At 38.3% G+C, this 20,416-nt stretch overlaps 2 protein-coding genes across 5 annotated transcripts in view; one reads left to right on the forward strand and one right to left on the reverse strand.

The window, feature by feature from the left end:
* Positions 1-3,594: 3,594 nt before the first annotated feature.
* LOC103129150 (NXPE family member 3-like) overlaps positions 3,595-20,416 on the reverse strand; it is an 18,616-nt gene continuing 1,794 nt past the window's right edge. For 2 of the 3 annotated variants that reach the window (XM_007540131.2, XM_016664859.1), the window contains exons 2-9: positions 10,384-10,457; positions 9,347-9,518; positions 8,677-9,078; positions 6,419-6,711; positions 5,423-5,475; positions 5,211-5,243; positions 4,862-5,086; positions 3,595-4,782 (exon numbers count right to left, since the gene is read on the reverse strand). In XM_007540131.2, coding sequence (XP_007540193.1) covers positions 4,226-4,782; positions 4,862-5,086; positions 5,211-5,243; positions 5,423-5,475; positions 6,419-6,711; positions 8,677-9,078; positions 9,347-9,478 — 1,695 coding nt within the window. In that variant the 5' untranslated portion in view covers positions 9,479-9,518; positions 10,384-10,457 and the 3' untranslated portion in view covers positions 3,595-4,225. Of the gene's footprint in view, positions 4,783-4,861; positions 5,087-5,210; positions 5,244-5,422; positions 5,476-6,418; positions 6,712-8,676; positions 9,079-9,346; positions 9,519-10,383; positions 10,458-13,098; positions 13,180-20,416 lie in introns of those variants that run through there. The other variant, XM_007540130.2, reaches the window with a different exon arrangement.
* The window catches only part of LOC103129149 (anoctamin-4), a 47,736-nt gene continuing 40,628 nt past the window's right edge, over positions 13,309-20,416 (forward strand). For both annotated transcript variants that reach the window (XM_007540128.2, XM_016664858.1), the window contains exons 1-2: positions 13,309-13,631; positions 16,933-17,007. In XM_007540128.2, the coding sequence (XP_007540190.1) occupies positions 13,403-13,631; positions 16,933-17,007 (304 nt within the window). In that variant the 5' untranslated portion in view covers positions 13,309-13,402. The remainder of the gene's footprint in view (positions 13,632-16,932; positions 17,008-20,416) is intronic.

Below are 20,416 nucleotides of genomic sequence, written 5' to 3' on the forward strand. Positions count from 1 at the left end.
GTGTGTGTGTGTGTGTGTTTTCCTGCCTCTCTCTTCTCACAGGGTGTAACCAGGAACGGACCGGAGCTATAAATATCCTCCTGGACTTTGACTCAATTGGGCCAACAACAAAAATTTATCAACACCTGGCACAGGTGTTACACTACTTTAATCATGACTCTACAACACACCATTCAAATTAAGCGACACATGTTTGAGCTTAAACACTCGCTGTACTGTGAGGGACATTGTCTTTTTCTGAGGGTTGTAAGAAAAAAAAGAAGACTGTTTCTGCTGTAAGATTAAGCCGGCGTGGTCTAAGCTCAGACAAATTGATGGAATGGACTTCAAAAATATTTTTATGTTTCATTTTACATTAATAGGGGGAGTATTATGCAAAATCAAAAACATACCTGGAGTTGTTGCCTTTATTCTTTAATGCATATTTGAGAAATCCTTTAATCCCCTGATCCATGTTAAGTTTGGATTGGACAACACACCCAGGAGTGTACACCAGCTGAGCAGAACAGTAGAAAGATGGCGAGTGGGGCAGGACGTTAGCACATTGTTTCAAATGCTAACATGACTTTTATTTTTGAAACTCTGGATAAAGTTTTGGAAGACGTGAAGCTGTTTGGTGTATTTTTTATTTTTTTATTACCATACTATTTGCAGAAATCTGAACATTGTTACTATGAAAACATATTTTAAAGCACACTGGAAATGGCAGAAAACTACTGTGTGTCGCCTTTGTTAAAAGAAGCCTTGAGCCTTTTCCAAGTTTTCAGTATGGTTACGGTTATACAATAGCCACACATTACGCAAATGGAGGTTGCTTTTGGAAAAGCGTTAAGCTTTTCAGTTTTACAAAAACACATCTCGTTAATATAAAGCTCAGTCTCTTCCATTATGAGGTGGAACATTACCTGCTGCCAAAGTTCAATAGCCTATGGCATAAACTGAGTTTGTTAACGTGTTTGATTAAGGCTGGTCTGGATAAAACAAAAAGGAAAAGGAGCGATTAAAGGGTGCAACTTGGCCGTTAACAGATTTTGCAAAAGTTATGCTGTTTAAATGCACATTTAAAATGAAACTGCTTCAGTAGCCTACCTTATTGAATGCATTTATGGTAGGCTTAAATTCATCCCTACCTAGAATAGGAATGAATTTCAGGTGTGTACTTGGTGAATACGCCTGTCAACAACAGGTATCCAGGTGTAAGCAGCGCCTTGGTTCATAATGTTTCTCAATTTCATGCCTTACATGTTTTGTTTCCCTTCTGCCAATCAAACACAACAACAAAGGAGAGTGAATACTGACACCCTTGTTGATTTCATCACCCAAGGCTAAGGGCAGATTCTACATTTTGAGGTGAGTTTAAAAACTAATATTGGCCAGAAAATGATAAATTACTTAAGTGTTTTTTTTGTTCACCCAATATTTCTGCATTATTTTGTATCCATTTACAGGCGGCCATCGCAGGACATGTCCCGTCTCACTGGGCAGCGTCAAAGGACCGGGGTCGACATCTTCATTGAAGACGATGAGCAGCTGGAGTCCTGACACAGCTGGTTGACGTTCAGACGTTATGGGGAAACTTGCTATGGATGTCCTGCTGCCAGAAGTAAATCATAACACCTTTTTCTGACATGTTTTGTATCGTTACTATCGTCTGAATCATTGTTAGTCTACAACCATGGTTCTTTGTTTGGAGTATAGTGTCCAAATGAAGAATGTCCTTTTGATCTCATGACCCATGCAACAGTCTCACTGCTGTCCATATAATATCACTCGAAAGAGCCACAGAAATATATAAATCTGGAGCGCAATTGTATATATGTTTTTTCCCCTCGACATCCTACTAGTTTTGTGTGACTGATAGGACATGCCGATCTATGGAGAAACTCGTTACTGTGTTGTGTGTCGGAGCAGCAGCAATTCTTGATCTCCAGTTTTATTTTCCGCATGCTCCTGTGTTGCCCAAAGGTCAGCTATTACGAATTTATCCTCAGGATTTTTTTTGTTTAGTTTACCGGATCAAGCCACTCCATTTTATTGTTCCACCTATTTTTATTTTTTTTTGGTTGGGGCAGCAATCAATCATCAAACGTCATATAATGGAATTTCTATTTAACGTAGACTATTACGACGCCATGGGAAAATATTGACTTCTTTGCAGTTTGTTGTGAGGCGTGCCACTGTGAAAAAGATCCGTCATAGATCAAACACTGTGACTCACTTATTATAAGGCACAATATAGCCAAAACTGAAAAGGGATTTAAGTGGCTTTCAATTTGGCATGGTTGTTGATGGCCTTGTTGACAACAAGCGCCTGGTTCAGGGTTACAAAAAAGCAGAAGTAGCTCAGATAACCTCTCGTTACTAACAAGATAAGCAGAATACCATCTTCTCGTGATCAGTAGCAGGGAGACTTAAGCAAATATATGACTGCATCTGTAAGCCATTGCTAAGCTCCCTAGCAACCAAAACACACAGTAGTAAGGTTTTTTTTTTATTTCTCTTTCCATTTCTTTTATTCCCAGGTGTTTTATGTAATCATCTCTCTCTGGTGTCATTGTGTGCACAACAGCTGCTCTCGTCATCTGCAAGGTTGGATAATACACTAATATGTTTCCTTATTGTGGAAGGAAACTTGATGGCGTCTCCTGGGCTTCTGTTTGATTTGTTGATAGTAATGATAATTTTCTGTATAGATAAATATACTTGTAATTGAAACTATCAAATCTTTATAAAATTGAAAGAGCCATTTGTGTTTCAGGGGTGTAGTTTTCTAATGGTAAAAGAACTGCCCTCCTGGTGTCTTAGCGCGTTGCGCAAGAGGAGTGCAGGAGATGACATGGGGGCGGAGGAATGTCCTGTCAGACCATCAGTTCCCACCCACACACACCACACACACAAAAAAACCTCATAACAGCACCCGGGGGGTCAGTGCAACCCCATTTCTTAAGACTGTGAGAAGGTTAATCTAGTCTATTAACTTTATTGTGAATAAGTGAACTGTGCTGTCGATTGATGAAAGGCTAATTACTGAAATTCAAGAAACTTTTCTGGCCCAATAATAACATAGTGTACATGTACAACATTTTGAGCTGAAGATTAGGAATTCACACATTTTCTGACCTAAATTCATACCAATTTTTTCAGTCACAATGACATTTGGCCTCATTGCTCTAGCATAGACAATGATCCCAGGCAAACATCAAAACTGGTGTTGGAATGGATAGAGCAGAACCATATCTGAAAAGGCCTTCCAAAAAACTAAACCCCATAAAATGTGTAAAATATGCATCTAACCCCAATCTGTACCTGGAGATCAATGACTTGTATCAAGAACTGTCAGCTATCCAGCCAGAATAATACCAATAGACTCTTGATGGTAACAAAAACAGACTGTCAATTTAGAAGTTGCTTAGTGACATTTGACCAAATATTAGTCTGCATTTATGTATATATTTGCATATAATTTTAACAATGAACAAATTCCATCCACCTATCTAAACAGGCTTATCCCAACAGGGTTGCTGTGCCTGTCTTTTGCGACCACTGAGAAATGACCACCCTGGACAGACAAGCGATCACAGGACAACACAAAGACCTAACATTATTTTTATATACTTTTGACCTGGAAAGTCCCCTCGATGCATAGTGAGAACATGAACTGTGTAGAAAGACCGCAGGCCAGAATTAAACCCAAGTCCTTCTTGCTGTGAGACAACAGAGCTAACAACTCCACCACTTTACAGCCCAGATTAGAAAAGAAATCTACAAATTGTTTAAAATTGTGCAAACAGTCTTTGCCAAAAATAACAGTTGTGTGATCGTAACAGCCCCCCAAAAAACTTGAGTCAAATCATAAAATGTCTTATATTAATGTGGCATTTGTACCCACAATGAATGCCTGTAAATTTATGAGCAAAACTGCAGAAACTGTGAAGTTTCTAGAATTTTATATTCAACTTTTTAACTTATTGCCTCAGCGTCAATAACTTAATAAGTGAAATTAAATGTAGAAATTCAAAAGATTTCTGATGGTTATGGACATTTTAATTACCATTACTTCAGTGTGACTTCAATTTAAGGTAATATTGTTAATAGTGACTTCAGTTAGATTTTATTAGTACACTTGGGAAATGTTTTGTCACAGAACTGTATCTGTTCACAGACAATGTTCACCACAGAAGACAATAGAAAACACATTCAAGAAAGTCCAAACTCCCTCAGTTCTTTATAAATTCTCTGTTTTGGGGCATATGTAAGATAAAACAACATCTATCATGTTCTTAACTATAGGAGGTTGTGGGTGGAGGCTGTGCGGCAGGTGGTGGGCTACAGACATCTCCCAGGCGTCCACTAGTTTGACTCTTACTCTTTTGAATATTGCCCTGAGGACCTCATCACGTTGTAGCGAAAACCAGTCGCTGTTGGTCAATGTCTCGTATAGTGTCAACGCTTTGGGGTTCGCGGTCCTGATGATGACAAGAGTATCTGGAGACCTGCTCAACAGCCGCACCACCGCTTTCCGAATGTTCAGCAGACGTCGGATGTAGACCTCAATGGGGAAAGTGCTGAAGTGGGACCAGATGCCAATAACTACAACTGTATTGGCTCCCCCAACTACACGGTCCAGTTCGTTGGCAATATAATGTAGATGACTGACAGGAATGACGCGAAAACGGATAGGAGGGCCATGGCTGCGGAACGTCAATAAAATGTTGTTTGCATAATCCAAAGCCAGGAACGGTCCGGTTTGGTTGGAACTGTGCAGGTCAAACTCCTTGAGATCTAAGGCAAAGAGAACAGAAGAGGCAGCAAAGTGAACCAGTTTAAACCCTTATGTCAGACATTTGTAATGGACACATACCTGGTAGTGATTGGTTTAAATATTCAAACCACTGCCTAATGGTGGAGTCTCCATACAGGTGGACTGCTTTGTTTTTCAGACACTGGCTGATTGCTGTGATGGTGTTAAACTGGTGAACTGTGGTGCCATCTAGTGACCGCCAAGCACCTTGGTAGTAATAACCAGAGGGACTAGACTGCATAGTTTTCTTTGTTACACCAGGAAAGACCCAAGGGAAGTTGAAATCTATATAAATAGAAATCAAAAAATAATAAAAAGAATAATTATAAACATAATTTAAAAAAACCCTACCTGATGTCAAACTGTCAGAAGACTGGATGTTTGCAAGCATTACTTTTTATAACCTTACCTGATCTGTAAAAGTAATCAAATTGACTCAGAACTGGAAGAAGAAGAAAGAATTAGAAGTAGGTAGATTGATTAGCTTTTGGCTGCAGATTAATACTCATTATAGACAATCTGCAGACAGTCGAGTTCACCTACATTTTTTTCCTCATGCCCCATGGCTGTCATGTATTCAGCAGTACTGACATTACAAAGGCAGCGGTAAAAATGTTATACCTTGGATGTGTGCAGGTCCTGAAGCTGGAATGGAGACCTTCAAGTTGACACCACTAACACAAAGATGAAAAACACACGTCACACATTCAGCGAAACAGACAAAAACTATTTGTTTAACTTTAGAAAAGTCAAACAAATGTTTGCTAAAGGTTTTTTTGTATGAGTCAGACCGAACTACACGGCAGTTGCCCAAATTGGGAAAACTGTCATGGGACATTAAAACTATTAGGTTTCATTTGTGTTTGATCACTTCCTGTTATTTATGCTTGTGTTAGACATATTATTATTAATAAATCTTACTGTGTGTAGATTCATTAATGATATTTTAAAGGTCTTCTTTTAAAGGGTATCTGTTTATTCTTTTGTTTCCAGTTTTACTCATTTATTCTTGCTTTCTGTTTCTTGTAGTTTTGAATATAAAGCTTATTTGTCAGGTGTTTTCCTTTGGTGCCAAATCCTCTGACTCCCTGTTCGTTCCCTACTGTGTTTATTCATCATCCATCATTCGTCTCTGCCTTCATTCACAGCTGCATCCTGTTTCCAATCAGCCATCTGTCTCAGTAACCAAACTCCTCTGTACACACGTCACTTTTAGGCGCGTCCAGGAAAAAAAAGCAAACAAAAAATTTGAAAAAAAAAAAAAAAAAAAAACGCTTTTTTTTTTTAAATCAAAGAACAAGTTCGAAATTGCAGTGTCTTCATTAAGCAAATTTATCTTCGAAATGTCAGTTATAATGGAAATGCATCTATTGTCTGTAAAATCATGTGTTATGATAACGTCAATTTGTGAGCTCATTGCATTTCTCTTAATAAAGCTCGTTTTCAGTTCTGTCTCTGGTATGTTGAGTCATGAAGAGCATGACTCAACATACATGAAATAGCATGAAAATAATAACAATAAAATAAAAAAAATAAACTACATTTCTACGTTTTGTAATTTATGTTTGTGTGTGCATGTCTGGAGGGGTATATATCTAAATGTAACAATTTTCTTACCTTTGAAAGAGCTTTTCCTCCATTGGCCTGAGATAAACTCTGAGTCCTCCTTTAGCGTGGGTGATCCTGGCATCACAGCTCAAATTCTTTGGCTTGTAGCAGAACCAGGGCTCGCCTGTGCTGGGATCAGTGTAGTTGCACAGCCTCCGACTTGAATTGAGGCATATGTTGCAGTTTGTGATTTTATACACTGAACCCAAACGGAAAAAACTGCGGAAATAGATTCTGTCAGGTTGCTCTCGGGTCAGTTTTTCCAGCACGGTGATTCCCTCACTGGGGTGGACCAAAGTCACCTTGTAGAAATGAGAAGAAGAAACATTACCGAAAGCTTTAAGGATTATTTATCAGAAAAACAAAACAGCTTGATTCAATTCCAAAATACTTAAAAATCTCCAGACATTAAAGTACAGTTCAACACAATTTCATACAGAGAATGCAGCAAGTTTTGAATGTGATTTTTCAAATTTGGCGTAAAAAATTATAGCTTGTAGAGTGTTTTAAAACCCTGCCTAGCACAAATACTATCTACTTTAATAGCTGCTTTGAAGGATTAAAAGACTTGAAAGCATTGAAAGGAAAGGATTGAAAGCACATTTCCTACTTTGTTAAGCTATTCCTGTTTTAACAGTAGCACAACATAAGTTTTTTTGTTGAAAAATCTGCTGTGTCCAAAAAAACTAGATTTGAACCATTTTTAAGCTCTATATTATATCCTCCTGACTACCAGGAAAAAAAAAATATTGTCCAATCACCATTTTTTTAAAATCCCACAGTCTTTTAAGTGTTGAAGAAGATTTTAAGTTATAGCATATTTTTTGGGAAATATCTGGCTCAATCTTCTTACGGATCCTAGGCTCTCCCGGCGGGCCGCGTGTAGCCACACAGAAAACGAGTGCAGACGTCACAGAATAACAGAGTTTAATCCAATAGAAGACAACTTATGCAAATTACAACAGAAACTGCAGAACAACAGAGACATACATTCATTTACCTTAGACAAATGGAAAAGAAGAAGAAAGAAAGAAAAGCAAAGACGTGCAAAGACGTCTTTGGAGAATTGCAAGAGCAAATCTGATTTGTTACTCCTGTGTAGAAAGTTTTATAGTAAAGGCGTATTCTTGTCTTTAATTTATTCAAATAAGGCGTACCTTTGCTCATCCAACCAGAAGCTATCTCTGACCCTTCTTAAACTTCCTGCAAGTCACGGTCTAAGGCATCTGTCCCCTTTTGTTTAAATGAAGTGAGAGCAGAGACTCTCCTGAACTCCTGTTGTTTTACGGCTTTTCACAGATGAGTGTGAAAAGCTGGAACTTCTCCTGATTGTTTCCCACACAGATAAAGGGCAGTTCAAAAGATCTAGCAAACCATCTGCTGTAACTACAAGTAACATAAAGGTCAATAGGCCAGAATAAGTTACTTATTTCAAAACTATAATTAGGCTATTTCGATCAAGACATGTTAAGTTTGAAAACTAGCATATTTTAAATTCATTTTCTTAACATAAGGTAATTAGAATACTTATGCACTTACTTTGTCTCTTCCCATAAAATGTGTTATTAGTGATGAACACCATTTTTATGAATTAGAAAAAGGTATGTACAAAAGTCCCACCCTTTCACATGTGGTATCATTGAAAAGCTCTAAATGTCCTCTCTAGATACCAAAAGGAATTAATTCAGTAGAATGCAGTGGGTGGGAGATATTCAAGTTTAGAAATATCCTCTACAGAGGACAAAAATGAACTACTGGTAGTCAGGAGGATAAACTATGCTATTTAGTTTTTCCTCCAATTATCAGTAGTAATTTAGGAGATAATGCTATACTTCCATATTAAAAAAATAAAACATGTGTGCATCTAAGCATGAGGAAATTAATTAGATTTTTTGTAACATTAACTCCAATCAAGTCTTTGAAGCTTTTGGGTCTCCCTTTGTGAAAAGTCAACCTTTTTTTGGGGGGAGGAGGGAGCGGGGAAGATGAAGGGAGTGCAATTTACTTAGATGGTTTGGACTTGTTTAGAGAAGAGTCAGTGATTATATGGGTAGACGGAGGCTGACGTTGGAGCCACAGGGCAGGAAGACCAATGGGACATTTATAGATGTAGCAATAGAGGACATGAAGTTAGTTGGTGTGAGACGGGACTACATGTAGACAGATGAATCGTATTTCCCTGTATGGAAACCGTGAAAGAGAAGTCTTCCTACATTATTGAAATGCATTGGTGTCAAACGACGGTTTACCATACAACTTAGTCTCACCTCAACGTGTGCGCTTCCTTCCCATAGTAAAGAGAACACAGCAGTGTAGGAACCATTGCGATGATCGAAAACTCGCCCTGCCACACCTGCGTTAAGAGTAGGGTTGTGCAGCCGAGCAAGCAGGAAGTCTCCGCCGGACGTTTTGGGCCGACCATAGAAGTCGGACACTTTTATCAAAACCTCCAGCTGGTCCCCTATAAACCAACTTCCCCGTTCGTGTGGGAGAATGGTGAAGGTACTCTGAGCGGGATCACTGGTGTCATTCAAGAAGAGGTGAGGGGGCAAAGAAAGGGTTTCGGGCCAGGCGATTGAGTGTTTCAGGAAATTTGCCACTTGAGCCTCCTTTGGTGATAGTGAATGGAAGGAGCAGCTGGTTTTAGCAATACTGGTGGTGGATTTTACCTGAAAAATAAAACAGTAATACAAATTAGCTGGCATATCCACACAGATTTAAAGTGCATCAGTTATTTGTTTTAAGGTATGGAGATTTCTGTTGCTAGGTTAGTCTTAGAGAAGTTGCAGCATCTGTATCCATGCCTTAAATCACCATGTGCAATTCAAAGCTTTGTTAGAAGAGATACAAGGAGTAGTTTTCAAGCTGAATACAGCTTCATAGTATGTACACCTAAATCTCTACAAGTCAAATCCATCATAAGACTCACACACTCACCTTGGTTACCTCACGTGTTCTTAAATAATTGTCTCCATACAGCAGCAGAATTATGACATTCAAAGTCAAGAGGAGGTAGATAACTCTGAACTTCAGGCAGCAAATGGCTCTCCGTGCTCGTGGTCTCATCATCACTGATGTCTTTGTTTGATCCCAGGTTAAAATGTAAAAGCTGAAAAAAAGCAAATGTGTTATTTGGAATCATTTTCATGTTTTTTTTTTCATTTTATTCTGTTTCATAATTTAAAAAAAATATGTTTTGTTGTTTTATGTTGAAAACAAGTCAAATGTAGATTTCTCCAAATAATCTTCCTCAGCACATTTTCTTTAGCTGCTATTGTTATCACATTACTTTTTGTATTATTTCACATTTTGGGTAAAAATCTTAAATTTTATATAATACAGACTTCAATCACAACATTTTGTGATTTTTCTTATTTTCCTTAGATGTGCTGAGTTTGACCTCTAGCCAATTAGTGTCCAGACAATTTAAGTTATCTATGAAATTAGTCTGAGATCAGCATCAGAAATGTGAGTCCTTTATTATTTACAAAAACCAGCAGGGGGCACTGTAGATGCTTTAAAAAAATGTCTTTGCATCTGACATTTTCCAATCTGGAGGGTTGCAATTGGTAAGTGATGAAAAATCTTGCATCACTGTAAGTTATGATTTCACAAAGTTCCTCACTGACGGTTCACTGTTTTTCCTCCAGCATGTAGAGCTCAGTTATTACCTGGGCTATTCTTTTCCAAACCCCAACCTGTTTTGTGGCAGGTTAGGTTTGTGTATTGATACAAACAACAGTACATCTCATCCGCAAAAGCTTTACATCAAAAAACATGTTTTTTTTCCATTAAGCCAATTCATTTCGTAGTTTCAATTTGCACATTTTTTTGGTCAGCTACAGATGGGCCCCGCCAGGAGGTTACAAAAGACCTCATTAGGAATCACTACCTTGGTTAGGGGAATGATGTTGCTAAAGTTTTTTTTTTTTTTTTTTTACATTGCATTCAAATAAGAGAAATCAAGTTTTTACCTGAAGGTGGTGAGGTTGTGTCAGGAAGAGGTCACAACTCTTTTCTGGACAGGAACAAAACCCCAAAGACGCATCTAAAGAGACCAAAGATTTAGTTTCAGGAGCAGCAGTCTTCAAGTAGGGACTAGATACTTTTTTCTGCTATCAGTGCATGTCATCTGCTGTTTGCACGTGTTTCATGTGCTTCTTCCTTCTGTGCTGGTCTGCCTGCATTCCTTTATAAAGCCTTTCAGTTATCTGTCAGGAGGACATCTTTGTTCGTTGACTTGTCTCTGATTGGTGAAGCGAGACTCAAGAATTCCAGCCTGTTCCACCTTAAATTGACTGAATAGCAAAAATAATCACAAGTTTAACTTGCGTTCTGACATCATTAATCTGTTCTTGGGACAGATGGGGTCAGTGACGCTGTACACTACTCTCATTTGCAGATGCATAGCAGTAAATTAAAATATATATGTATATTTTTTGTCTTCAGTTTTTCAATCCAAAACGTGAAAAGTAAGAAAACCTCTGCTTGATATTTTTCCTTTGTGCTAACAAAGCTCCTTGTGTTGGGAAGCCTGTTTATGTGCTAAGTGGTGCCACATTTGTCCGAAACATGCATTTGCAGGTGAAGAAGCAGAGTTGAGGATTTAGGTTGTGGCCATGAGAAGCTTCCCAGATCTTCTCTATCAAACAGTGCGTAAAGTAAACACAGGAAAATATTCAGTTTCAGTTTCTCTAACCCTGGACTTGACAACTCTCTCTGCTTAGCATTGCTGTGTTCTTCATGCCTCCTCTCAGCTACAGGAGGCATGAACAACCAGAGGCAAACATTACCGTTATCAGTTATCAGATTCTAGATCTCTCTGCAATATTAGTTCCAGTTAAAACAAGCATCTCTGCATTTTTTTATGTACCTTTGATTTTCCTTAACCTCTTTTTGACAAGATGAGGTGAGGAGTTTGAGTGCAAAGGGGGCGTGGCCAGAGACAGACTTGCTGGGTTGGGCTTGGAACCTGTTTATAACTGCTTGCAACTTTTCTATTTGTATTTATGAAATAAGAAATGAACAGTAAATTGTTGTTCTCAAAGGACCTTTTGTATTTACACATTCTTATTTAAATTCTCCACACTTAGTCCGATCGTGGACAGTGCTGAAGAAAATAACTCCAATTAGAAATTAGAAAATTTTTCTCAAAAACGAGGGACCATTTGAAGAGTGTCTGCAATACATTACATAAAACGTGGCGTTCTTTAAGCGTTTATGTTAATTCTGATGAATATTGCTATTAGCTATTGAAACCCCCCCCAAAAAAACTGTTCAATGGAAAAAGAACAGCATGAGGTAGATAATCCGTGTAAAAAATCTCCCTATATTCTGCTGTCATGTCAATAAATACACAGCACCATCAACAACAACCAATCAGAACCAGGAGGAGGGTCTTAGTGCTGTCAATCACTCTCCTGCACGTGCTGCTCACAAGCTCCCCCTTTCTCATTACTACACAGCTGGTTCACCACAACAGAGCCAGTCATGAATGCTAACGCTAGTTAGCATAGCCACAGATGATGGCAGATTAACAGCTGTCCTGTGGAGGTAAATTGTTTTTCCAACATTAGCGCATTTATCAGAGCATACATGGGCATGACTGACAGCGCTAAGACCCGCCTCCTGGTTTTGATTGGTTGTTTTTGACCATTATTTAGACTGCACTGAGATGGAGGAGGCAGAGGAACTGGATCCCCCCCGACAGATTATTTTATCTCATACTGTCGCAACATGGTGAACATTTTAACAAATATATTAACAGAAAAACAACAAAAACATATTTTTTGGGGAAAAACATTTAAAGCTTAAGGTCCTTAAACCTGTAATTCTATAAACTTATTCTAACTGAATGACATAACTGAATATCTAGAGTAATCTTTTCTTGTAGTTGTTCATCACTACTGAATCAAAAAAACAGGAGAAGATAGTTTGAGATCCTTACAACATTATACGTGCAGCCTGAAATGATTGAACAGCCAAACACAGCACAGCCAACACCCTGACATGAGGCTGGACCATGCAGTGCCTCTAAATGTGGAGCATTATGTAGGATGGCTGCAGCTGTTGACTTATTATCCAGCAGATCTGGGTTATTTCCCCTGAGCTGAAGGTTCTTCCTCAAAGTGAAGAGTTTTCCCCAGCAGTGTTCCGTCAGAGCTCAAGGCCAGAGATTATACTCTGCTTTCATGGGGGATCTGTCTTCGCTTGTTTAGTTTGACTTTCCTCCAAACACATCTTCTTTATAGCTATTTAAGTTTAGCCAAACTGTTTATAATATGTTGAAATGATCACTTTGTTAGGTTATATAGCCCTTACAAAATTAGCCTCAAAAACTCCTCATCTATTTATGGATGTTTTTGTTTTACCTTTCAGTAACTTTAGAGGTGCCTAAAGTGGGACCTGTGGGTGACTAAAACACTGTGGGATGATTTTGTGTCTCCTGTGACTGGTCCAGTCAGTCTGCAAACTTTGTCATTAAAGGAATTACGCAGAAAATAATGTAGAAAATTTAGAATCTTGCTGATTTATGAATTTAAAACTCAAAAACAAGAACTCTCAAAGTGAGTGAGCGACTTTGATTTACCCAAAAAACTGGCTTCCCTTTATAATTTAATCATTATTATCAAAACCAAAATCTTTTTTTTTCTTTTTTTTGTTCAGAAAATAGAGAAATGGTGACTTACGAACTTCTGTGTTGCTTAAGAGTTTCAAATGTGATTTCCAACAAACTGGAAACAAATCCCAGTGTGTTCACTGCGACATTACCAAAACTGCGTAAAGCAGCCACGCCTGCGGTCACGCGCAAAGACCAGCATTATCATCCACCGCGTGGAAAGAGCGCGAGCTCAGATGGAAGCGAGGGAGTTGAGCTGAACGTGTGTCCTGTGCGCGTCGCAGTGAGGAGGGGTTCGAAGCGAAAGGCGGTGCGGGAGCGTCGCCTCGCCCGGTGAAGCCGCGCGTAATGTTGTGCGGGCTACGCGGAGGAGGATGCTGCATGAAGCGGCGGCCGACATGCGGCTGGTCCAGCAGATCGGCGCGAGCATGAAGATCCAGGGCGGCGGCGGCGGCGAGCACGTCGGTTGCAGCAAGGTCGGAGACGGCCAGGAGGGGCAGGTCTTGTGCTTGCAATGCCAGGATGAGGTGGTGCGGGTCTGCCCGGGCAGCCCGCGCAGTCCCCGCCGCGCCTTCGCCACGCGCCTCTCCTCCGGGTCCGCAGGTAAAAGAAAAAAAGAAAAAAGGTATCCTGTGCAGCATCCAGACTTTGATGTGATGTTTTACGACTATTACCTTCACTGGAAATCGAAAGTATGGGTTCAAAAGTAGTGGGACACTTTAGTCCAACTCAGGTTTATACGCAGCTACTACATATGCACTAATGTCCAGAAAAAAACAAAACAATTATTTCTAGAGTTTGTGTGTTCTCACTGAGCATTTTGCTGTGATGTTGTTCATTCATTATATGATGAATTATGGATGATGGTTTCCAGAGTCCACCTGCTGACTTCCAATAGCTTTGGAAATAAATTATGTCTGCAGGTCTATCTGTAAAAGTGGAGTCCAATTGCTTCAGCTGGGGGAAAAAAAGAGCCAGTCAGTGATAAACAAAGTCTCAGTGCTGCTGTTCTGTTTGGATGCAGCTGTTGGTGTAAGATTAGAGAATTGGAACAGGAAGTGATTTTGAAAGGAACTTTTTTTATCATTGTAATAAGCAGTAACATCTGTGAATTACTCTGTCCCAAGCAGAAATGTAATGTCTGAAATATTCTGGGGTTTTTAAAGAACAAACTAAGTTGATTTATTTTTCTGGATTATTCCAGGAAACCCATATTGACCAATCTGGCTATGGGTAGATGTAACGTCATTATTTTGGATTACTGGTTGAGTGACATTTAGAGTATTTTTGGGCTGTCACAAAGCCATTGGCCATTGTAGAAAGAAGGTGTACGTACATTTTCTCCAAAAACTCAGAAATTTTTTTGATTGATTTAAGAAATTTACTAGAGATTTTCTAAAAAGGTCAAAAATGTTTGATTTCTGGAAATTTTCTGAGTTAAACTAAATTCCATTTTTGTCTAGAAAATTTCTGATAAGTTTTTTCTAGAAAGTTTCCTAAATTAATCTTAAAATTTTCAAGCTTTTTTCACACAAATTTTTGACTTTTGAAACTTTGAACTTTCCATGTTTTTCTTAAAAAATTAATGAGATTAATCAAAATCTATGATTGCACTAACACCCTGTTATAAAACAAGGAATCCCTATGAATGATGGAAAACCTTAAAAAAGCAGCATTAAATGACGTGTTTCAAAAACACGTCATTTTGTTTTGATGTTTTGTATTTAACAAAGTTTGGCACAGTTTAGGCAATTACTAATCTCTGTAAACTTATTAGTCTTACTTGAGATTCCCACATACTTTCTTCAATTTCCAGAATGAATTCAGCCTCGTCTTTTTAAGGGACCAACTTATTGACATGAACGTAGTGAAGATGAATCAGATGGTAGAAATGAAGATGAGGAACTTCAAGAACTCTTGTCAGGACAAACTGAGACTGATAAAGATCGACGCATGAATCAGGAAGAGAATCAGGGCAGTGAAGGTGAAGGAAAATATCTCTGCTATGGAATATAAATCATCTGTCTGATTTCTACCCTCCTATTTTTGACCTTATCTTTGTTTAAGACGTCTGTCCTTGCAGCGTAAACCCAACATCTGGGTTAAGAGGAATAATCCAGCAGGTTTGCAAGTTGGTTTTTCTTGTGCTGCGACAGATTAATGATCACTGCAGTCTCCCCTGATAGCTGGTGTTCCACATTAGGGCTGTAGTTTTTAGTGTGGAGGTCATTTTGTTTGTTGACCATAGGATAAATGAATAATGGAATTGTTCTGTTTATTCTTGTAAGTCCACAATGAAAAATTAATCATGTTAAATATTATCCATTAAAATGATTGACATTGCGATTAGGCGTGTACAGGAATTTAAAACTCCTAAGATGATCCACAATATTGAGTTCAGAGTGAGACGAGGTGGAATTTTAATTTTACTTTTAAAGAAAACTTCAAAGATTAAATGTATGCAGAAAAAATGCTTTATGCCGCATTTTTATAGATTTTGCCAAAACCTTAAGTGGTGTTTTTTCTTATTTCCTAATTTTTTTCAGATCACAGCATAGCGACCCCTAGTGACGAGGCGGTGAGCAACGCTGCACCCTGTGCTGACTAACTGCATCTTAACACCTAAAATAATTTTTTCAGTCGAGCTTGGGCTGATAGAAAATTTTTGTTTCTGCTAAAGCAACTGTCTATTTTTTGTATTGTTCTTTTAAATTACAAACAGTCCAAATATGTTATTAAAGCGCAAAACACTTGTAGTAAAGAACAACTTCTTTTTTTGATTTCTGACTGAGAGATTTCACTGGTGGCTAAAAAAAAAAAACAAATGTGAAATATAAGACCGCAAAAAAGTAATATTTTTCAAGAAGTAGCTATACTGTAGAGAAAAAAAGAACAGAGACAAAGCAAGTATATGTGAAATTTAATGAGCGACTAGAAACTGAAGATTCAATAATCAGCCTGACGTCCTGAGCAAAATATACAAGTATTTTAATTGATTTTATTTATTGTTTACTCAGTGCTGTCAACTTTCAGAAGTTGGTTCATAACAATTAGTTTTAGAAAATGGTGGCAGTTGAACTTGACACCCTTCTTGTGGTGACTTTGAGATATAACACCCCAGTAGGAGCTTCACCTTTAAATATAACGCACCAATGAGAAATTCTGCATATAGTGGTGGTGGTACCAAAACATGTCGCTAAACGCAGCACAAATATATAGATGATGAAAAAAATGCACCAAATCCTTATGCAATGTTTATAAAGAAGCCGGGGCAGCACAGCTACCTTTCGTAGCAAGTTAGAAAGGCAACTTTAGATCAAAAATAGGGGGGAAAAAAAATCATACTTTTTTTCACATTGATTTATTATTTCCCTGCATCTCTCTTTAGTATTTTTGAAGCCATTAAAAATAGTTTTGATAGCCAACATGGTTAGAAAAATTCTTTGATCTGTTGTCATATTTCTGAGTGGTAAATGTCTTCATGGACAGTAGCACAAGTGGCCTCTGTTTTCAGATGTTATCCCTATGACTTTGTAAGCCCTAATCTCTATTCTCCCAATGCCTCCAAGGTTAAGAATTGTTACTCTCAGTGTAGCTTGAAATTGTTCAGGGTGCTAACACTGCAGGATTAGAGTTTCATTCTCGTAACCTTGCAGGTTCAGGAATTTTCTCAACCTCCCCTGCTGGAGCAACACAACACCCAGGGGTTGCTTGACATATTTGAAACTGCGAGAAAAAAAATATTTCCCCTTACCTTTGGACTACAGAAACTTTTAATTGCAAGAGCATTGATTGTAAAACCCAACCTATGCTAGCTTTGCGCTGAGGAAATCAATATCTTTATTCTTCCCCCCCACTATAAGTTACTTTGGATAACACACTGCCTTATTTATGTGTCTCACAGACCGTGAACCCAGCAGCAGCAGCTACAACGTCTCTTCAGGAACATTTTACAGTTGCGTCAGTCAGATCACCATCGGTAAGTCTGACAGGAACTCAGTTATTGGTTAGAAGAGGGGGAAAAAATACTTTTAATATTTTATTGTTCATGTGCACAGGCTGGTTTTGCAGTATGGTGGTATTAAGTATTGCGGAGAACACTTTTCAGTCTTCCAAAACCAAAAGGGCTCCACAGCAGTGGTCATCGCCTCACACAAAAGGTCAATTTCAGATAGATTTTCAATAAGACTGAGGTTGTTTTAGCCTAATGGAACAAGAGCTGTTATTTCCAGACCTGGCACACACACAGTCTGCTGTTATATCTAAAAATCCATTTTGACTAGACAAACCTATATTTGGACTATCCGGAAAGGTAACTTAAGATATCTGCATTTACATTCTTACTAGTATGAGTAATAATTTAAGATATCTTCATTTACATTTTGACGAATCAAAATCCCCTTCAAGATATCTCAAATGACATCACCAGATCTGCAATTAATGGGTCACACATCCGTAATTACAAATTATGATATCTCAAATGTAAAAATTACATTTTTAGATATCTGAATTAAGAACAGAATGTCCAAAACAGCTGCCTTCAGAATTTTAGGTTCCCAGCACAAAATTGTCAGAAAATGTCAAAGTCGAAAGAGCTCAACAGTGTGGCCTACAGGGAAAATGCTAAATTTCATGAACTTGAAGACTGCTTCAGAAATCTGCAATTTCTTTTCATATTTATTCAATTCTGACAAACACAATTCACTTAAAAACAGCTTTAAAACTCTAAAAGGTCTGTCTACTGTCCACCCATTCCCAAGCTGAAAATAATGCATTTTCAAGTCATTATTTGCTGTCAAGACATCTGCAATTTAACTTGTACAAGACTAGTCAAATTTATTTAAGTACTGTCTAAAAATATATTTACAATGTCTTGAATTATGGTGTAGTTCAAGATAGATTTAATTAGAATTATGACTAGTCAGAACAAAATGCGAGACATCTCTAATTTACTTTATGACTCGATATAGTTTAATTGTAGATGTCTGAAATTGAGTCCTCCATATAATTTAGTGGTAAGGCTGACGTAATTTATACTAGTCAGTAGTGAAAATGTAATTAAAGATATCCAAGGGCGGATGTAGAAAAATATTCATGGGGTGGCAAGAGGGGGGCAGGGATATTTTCAGGGGTGGCAGTATATACACACACACACACACATATATATATATATATTTAAATACAATTTCTTAATATAGTATAGTTAATTATTTTTCATACTCCTGCTAATTGATATGTATTACTGGACTGGACAGCGCCTATTGGTCACTATGTGATTCATTGTGTCCAGAAAACCATTTTATCCCAATACAAGACAAGGAGAAATCTGTCACGAAAATATTAGTAGCGCCATCATTTGTTATTAGATATATCTATTAAATACAACTTAAAATAAAGATGAGAAAACTGATGTTTGATCAATTCTCCATGATACAAATCTATAAACAGTTTAGTTTCTGTTAGTTCTGTCAAGATGCAAGAAGGGGCGAATTTCTATTTATATTGGTCAATTGTTTTATTTTAAATATGCTGTAGGAGCCGTAGTTTGAAGACTGTTAAAAATATCTCCACGTTTTGTGAACACAGGAGATTAGCTCAGTTTTTGTCGCTTGTTTTTAGGATTTGCAGCGGCTGCAGTGCGCCACAATAAAGGTACAATAAAGCTGATAAACAGGTGAAGAACCAAACAAGACAGAACCACTTCTGATTGTTTGCCAAGCCAAACATCCAATAAAAGTTCCACCAAGCCAATACTGAGGCACTGGGGTCATGTTTCTGGACACAGCCAAAAGAAGGTTCAATGTCCAAACTTACTGATTGTTCTTGGTGATTTATTTTCCTCTTTCACCAAACAATTACAGAGATCAAACTTTCATTTGTTCTCATGCTACCACTCTTGCTCTGGTAAAAACCATCGGCCCCAAACCCAAATGCCTGCTGGTCCTTCAGGCCCCTGCACTTATAGAAAGTGGACTGACCCGCATTACTTCCTGTCTAAATTTAGAAAATAGAAAAATAATAAAACAAAAAATAAATAAAATCAACAATTATCAACCTACAAATAAACTGTGAATCATACGAAACATAGAAATTTAAGAATAAAGCAACAAAATTCAAATGGATAAAGAAATAAGAAAAAATAGCTCCAACAACTTCTATTCTGCCTTTTCTCGCTCTGTATGTCGGTATTACGCAGGACCCGTTGCTATGGCAACCGACAAACAACAGCTCAACGAGCAGACAGAGCAGAGATCACCGATCAGGGGAATCAACACCCAAAAGCAAACATTTCCCACACAAAAAAAGTAGCAAAAACACTAAAACAGAACATCCAGTCTGTTACATAATGTTGTCAGGCTTAATGTCTATAATGTGATTATTAATAAGTTTTCGCCTGATCACCGCGGTGGTTGATTAGCTGATTTAAACAGCTGCTCTACTGTTGACTTGGTGGGCGGGAACTGCGCAGCACATGCTAAGGTTATCAATGTCAATACCAGGCAGGCAACAGTTAGGCTAGTATAACTAACCCACTGCTCACTTGTTCAATGTTTTCTTTAAATTAAAACTTTTTCCTCACCTGTGAAATCTGAAGCCCTTATTACCATCTATGATTGACTTAACTGCTAAACATTGCGTCCATTGTTCTGATTCTTTGTGTGATTGTAGTATTTTCCTGACCACCGATATTCCTGACTCAATGGACAGCAATGGTTCATGTGTGACTTACGATAAATCACGTAATGTCCAGTCCAGTAATATATATATCCATCAATGCTGCTGGAGCTCTGTTCTTCTCTCGCACTTCCCGCTACTTAGCAGTGGGTGTCAGGTTACGTTGTGTTGCATTCAATGTTGTCGGAAAAAAGAGTTTCATGCGCTTAATGTCCGATTTGCCATAACTATTTATTGAATTCATTATCGCTAGCTGGGGTGGCAACAGGGGTGGCAAGGCTCTCGTTTGCCACCCCAGTAGATCCCTCCCTGGAGATATCTTAATTTATTAATACGTCTATAGGCGTAGGAAGCTGGGGAGACGGGGGGGACATGTCCCCCCCAATATTGGAGAGAGTCACATTCGTCCCCCCCCAATAATTTTACCGCTGTTGCGAATAATTTTAAAATCTTCCACTCGCGTGCTTTTATTTTGAAGGCGCACAGCAGCGCATTCAGCAGAGCGCTTCCTCCCCCTCCCCCCTCTGAACGGCTCAGAGTAAAGGCAGCAGCAGACTGAGTCAGAAACTCCGTTTGAAGGAGGTAAACTGTCTGTCAGGAATTTTGCTATGAATATCGCTCGTTTATAACATCTTGTTGTCAGTTTACTTTCATATATAGAACTAAATATTTTAGGTTAATCCGTTTTAATTCTGGGATAGTCACATGTCCAA

Source organism: Poecilia formosa, unplaced genomic scaffold (assembly GCF_000485575.1).
Source record: "Poecilia formosa unplaced genomic scaffold, Poecilia_formosa-5.1.2 Scaffold520, whole genome shotgun sequence".
In the NCBI taxonomy this organism is placed as follows: Eukaryota; Metazoa; Chordata; class Actinopteri; order Cyprinodontiformes; family Poeciliidae; genus Poecilia; species Poecilia formosa.